Here is a 3,320-nt window from a genome sequence, read left to right on the forward strand (position 1 = left end):
CTGTATCACACAGGAGTTCACAAGGGACAATGATGCAACTCGGACCATTTCCTCGGCTTGAGAGCCAACCGATCGCCTCACAAACCACCGACGCAGCGAAACTAGAACAAGAAAGTCCACTAGTCCCATCAACATCAACTGCAAACTCGTAGTTATTCATCAGGGTCATGAATTGCTTGCCTTTTCGAGACAATGCAATGTGTATAATCGCAGGTTGCATAAGCACCAGCTTTGAAATTCGCTCCGGAAATCGATTGGCGACATCCAGCGTAATGTAGCTGCCAATCGGATATCCGATGACTACGAGACGCAGCGTCGGGTCTTCACTCAGCCTCTGCTTGATGTAGAATGCCTTCTGATCTATTTGCTCCTGCAGCGTGAAGTCTCGATTGTCGTTCTTCCAGGGCATCACATGACCCGCGTGCGACAAACAACGGAATTCATGACGACGTCCGTGGTTGTTTATGAGTTCTTGCATGAGTGGCAAGAAGTAGTTCGGATTGCCTGGGTTTCCCGGGATCACGAGTATCAAAATGTTGTTTTGAGTGGATTCCATGTCTTCTTCACTCTTCAGTAAAATAAACCAGCGACATCATTTTGGTGTCATCTTCAGCCACGACATTCCACTCCAGTGTGGGAGGAGGAAATCTACTCCTACGTTTTATGTAGTCATTTTCTTCATCAGTGCCATCTTCATCGGTGTCAGAGTAGGCGACCAAATAGCGGTGACGGTCTTGACGCTGTTGCTCCAACTGCTTTTGATGGTGTTGATACGCCATACACTGTACGAGCGACAGCTATCACTGCAAAAAGTGGAGTTGAGATATTGTAGCTCTGAGCTTGCTCCTTGATTGCCATGAATATCTGGATCACGGTCGAAATGCTTGATAACGACTGCGATGACGTATTGGGCGGCGAATGTTGGGCGACGAATGTTGGGCGAAACCTGGTGCCAGCATCTCGACACCACTTAAGTGCGAGTAAAAGCTAAAATGTGCGATCACCACGCATAGTATTTCTGTCAATGTTTTTTTGCGGATTTAGAGCGATGCCTACAACCTCATGATGTTTTAAAAGCGTTTTGTTTATGCTACTGTGTACGTGTTCGCGACATCACGTCAAAGAAGGGGTAATTGCAGTCATCAGTTTTAATTTTTGCCGGGTATTTACAGTTATGTGACCCTATGCCTCTGACCCCTTCTCATAGTTTCGACGCCAACGTTGATGGCACCGTCAAAACCACCGCGTCCGAGGGCAGTGCCGCGGGTTCTTTGGGTTCAGACACGATCTGTTTCAATAGGTTGATGATGTCCGTGCGGCAGACGACATTATCGCCCATAACCGCAAACACCATATCCTCGTGTGTACAGTTGCTCACTTCGTAGGACGTCGCTGCTTGACCTGCTTGTTTCTGGGAGCGCCAAACGCCAGTTAGCACTAAATACCAGCGTTTCAATCGAGCGATGCGTACCAGATTAAAGACAAGTTTCTTTGACGAGCTCGTAGGAACAACCTGCATCGTCACAAAGAATAAGTCATCTCCTATGCCTCAGTTCATTCGTCGCAACAGCAGCGTACCGTGTCGTCTCCCCCATGCAGAATGTAAAATGGCGGAAGTGAAGAGCCTACAACGAGCAACTCAAAGTCATCAACAAAGAGTTTTCTCCCAGTTTTTAGCAAGCTCCGTACCCATGTCCCTTGCTTCGGCAACGAGAGCTGTCGGACTGGACTTTTTAAAGTTGCCCATGCCCAGCATTGCAGGCTTCATCGACGAAATCTCGTGCACCCCTGCAAGTCTTTAATTAGTTCCATTGGCTTCATAAAGCTACATACTTTTACAGTAATTGACACCAAGTTCGTACCATTAAACGGACCTACGACGCGCTCGCTCTCGAAAATATAATGATCCGAGATGTCGTACGGCGCTGAAAGTCCGATGAATCCTTTCACGTGACTCGCAATCTCCTTTTCCTTCACCTCCTAAAATAACGAACTATCAGTTACATAGCAGCAATAATTGTCGTATTCGTTTTACCTTCAGGTTATTTACAGCTAGACGAACTGCCGAGTTGACGAGAGCCAACGCACCCACGTGTCCACCAGACGAGTGTCCGCCAAGAAAGAGCCTACTTCTATCTCCACCAAGTGACCCGCAGTTCTCCGCGACCCAGAAGACCTGTCCGACCAACAAATAGCATTAGTTATACACTAGTGCGTCGACCTTCTATCCCTCTACGTACCGCGTTCTCGACGTCCTCGATCATGTCCACCACTGAGCCGTAAGGGAACGTTCTGTAGTCAAGAACTGCCACCAAGAAGCCCTGAGTAGCCAGATATTCCCCCACCAGAGCGTACTGCCACTTGTGCCCAAAAGACCACGCTCCTCCGTGCATGAAGACCAGCACTGGCTTAGCTCCTGTCGTCTCCCCCTGCTCCTGAACTCCGTAGACGTCAAGTGTGTTGCGTTCGTGGGGCCCATAGCGACAGTTAACGCGGCAATCTCGAGGCGTCCATACCAGTAATCGACCAATCCTCGCGGCCAATTGAGGCTTGATCAGGCATAAAAGGTATTCGGAAGAGGCAATGAGCTGCCCCGTGGTCGTGTACTTGAGAGCAGCTTTGACATGCTCCACCCAAGGAAGACGCGGCTCATTCTGCAGTAGCAAAGTGTGCTGCTGGCGGAGATTGCGTCCTGTGTTGCGGGTGTACGCAAGTAGCGCGAGGCCGAGCGCTACACGCCGTGGATTAAGGCGCGGTAGCTCCGGCATGTGTTTTCCAAGTCTGGTTTACGACAACAACTGATTGGTGCGAAGAGTGATGGTCACATGCTTCAATGATATGTCGTTAAGAAAATGAACGCGTAATTCCGGGCTGCTTGTCACCTCCTCCAACTGTTAGTACGACAGATATTTTAAGCTCTCGTTCTACGAGTCGTAGTTGTAAATGAGTTTGAAAACGGTCAATTTCTGAATAGTTATCGGACGTCAAACTTATGAAGGTAAAGAAACTTACGCCGATGAAGAAGCCAAACCAAAACTTCTGATAGCTACTCAGAACTAAGGCTGTTTCGTGCATTGGTCCTGACGTGGTCAATTTTGTAAAATGAAAACTCAGCTCGGACTAATTTTTGAAACTAAATACTGATTTCACATGCTGAAACCTGAGCTGGCAGGCCTCACTCGGTGTGAGCCGTACCAGGCCATTGGCTTCCTGCGGGATCTAGAGTGACTTGACAAGTCCACCCGAACGTTGGTCTGGGCTATTTCCGTCATAAAATGCTGAATGCAAGTGCACGAAACCCTTTTGTGCAACACGAAAGG

General features: G+C 48.5%; 1 protein-coding gene across 1 annotated transcript; it reads right to left on the reverse strand.

The window, feature by feature from the left end:
* Positions 1-1,201: 1,201 nt before the first annotated feature.
* On the reverse strand, positions 1,202-2,768 carry PITG_08056 (carbohydrate esterase, putative; the record flags this gene model as incomplete). The annotated part of the gene is made up of 7 exons (XM_002904199.1): positions 1,202-1,411; positions 1,472-1,513; positions 1,579-1,625; positions 1,690-1,788; positions 1,863-1,965; positions 2,075-2,176; positions 2,241-2,768. 7 exons carry the CDS (start codon positions 2,766-2,768, stop codon positions 1,202-1,204), a joined length of 1,131 nt encoding a protein of 376 aa, XP_002904245.1.
* Between the last annotated feature and the right edge of the window lie 552 nt (positions 2,769-3,320).

Source organism: Phytophthora infestans, genomic scaffold, assembly GCF_000142945.1.
Source record: "Phytophthora infestans T30-4 supercont1.12 genomic scaffold, whole genome shotgun sequence".
Lineage (NCBI taxonomy): Eukaryota > Oomycota > Peronosporomycetes > Peronosporales > Peronosporaceae > Phytophthora > Phytophthora infestans.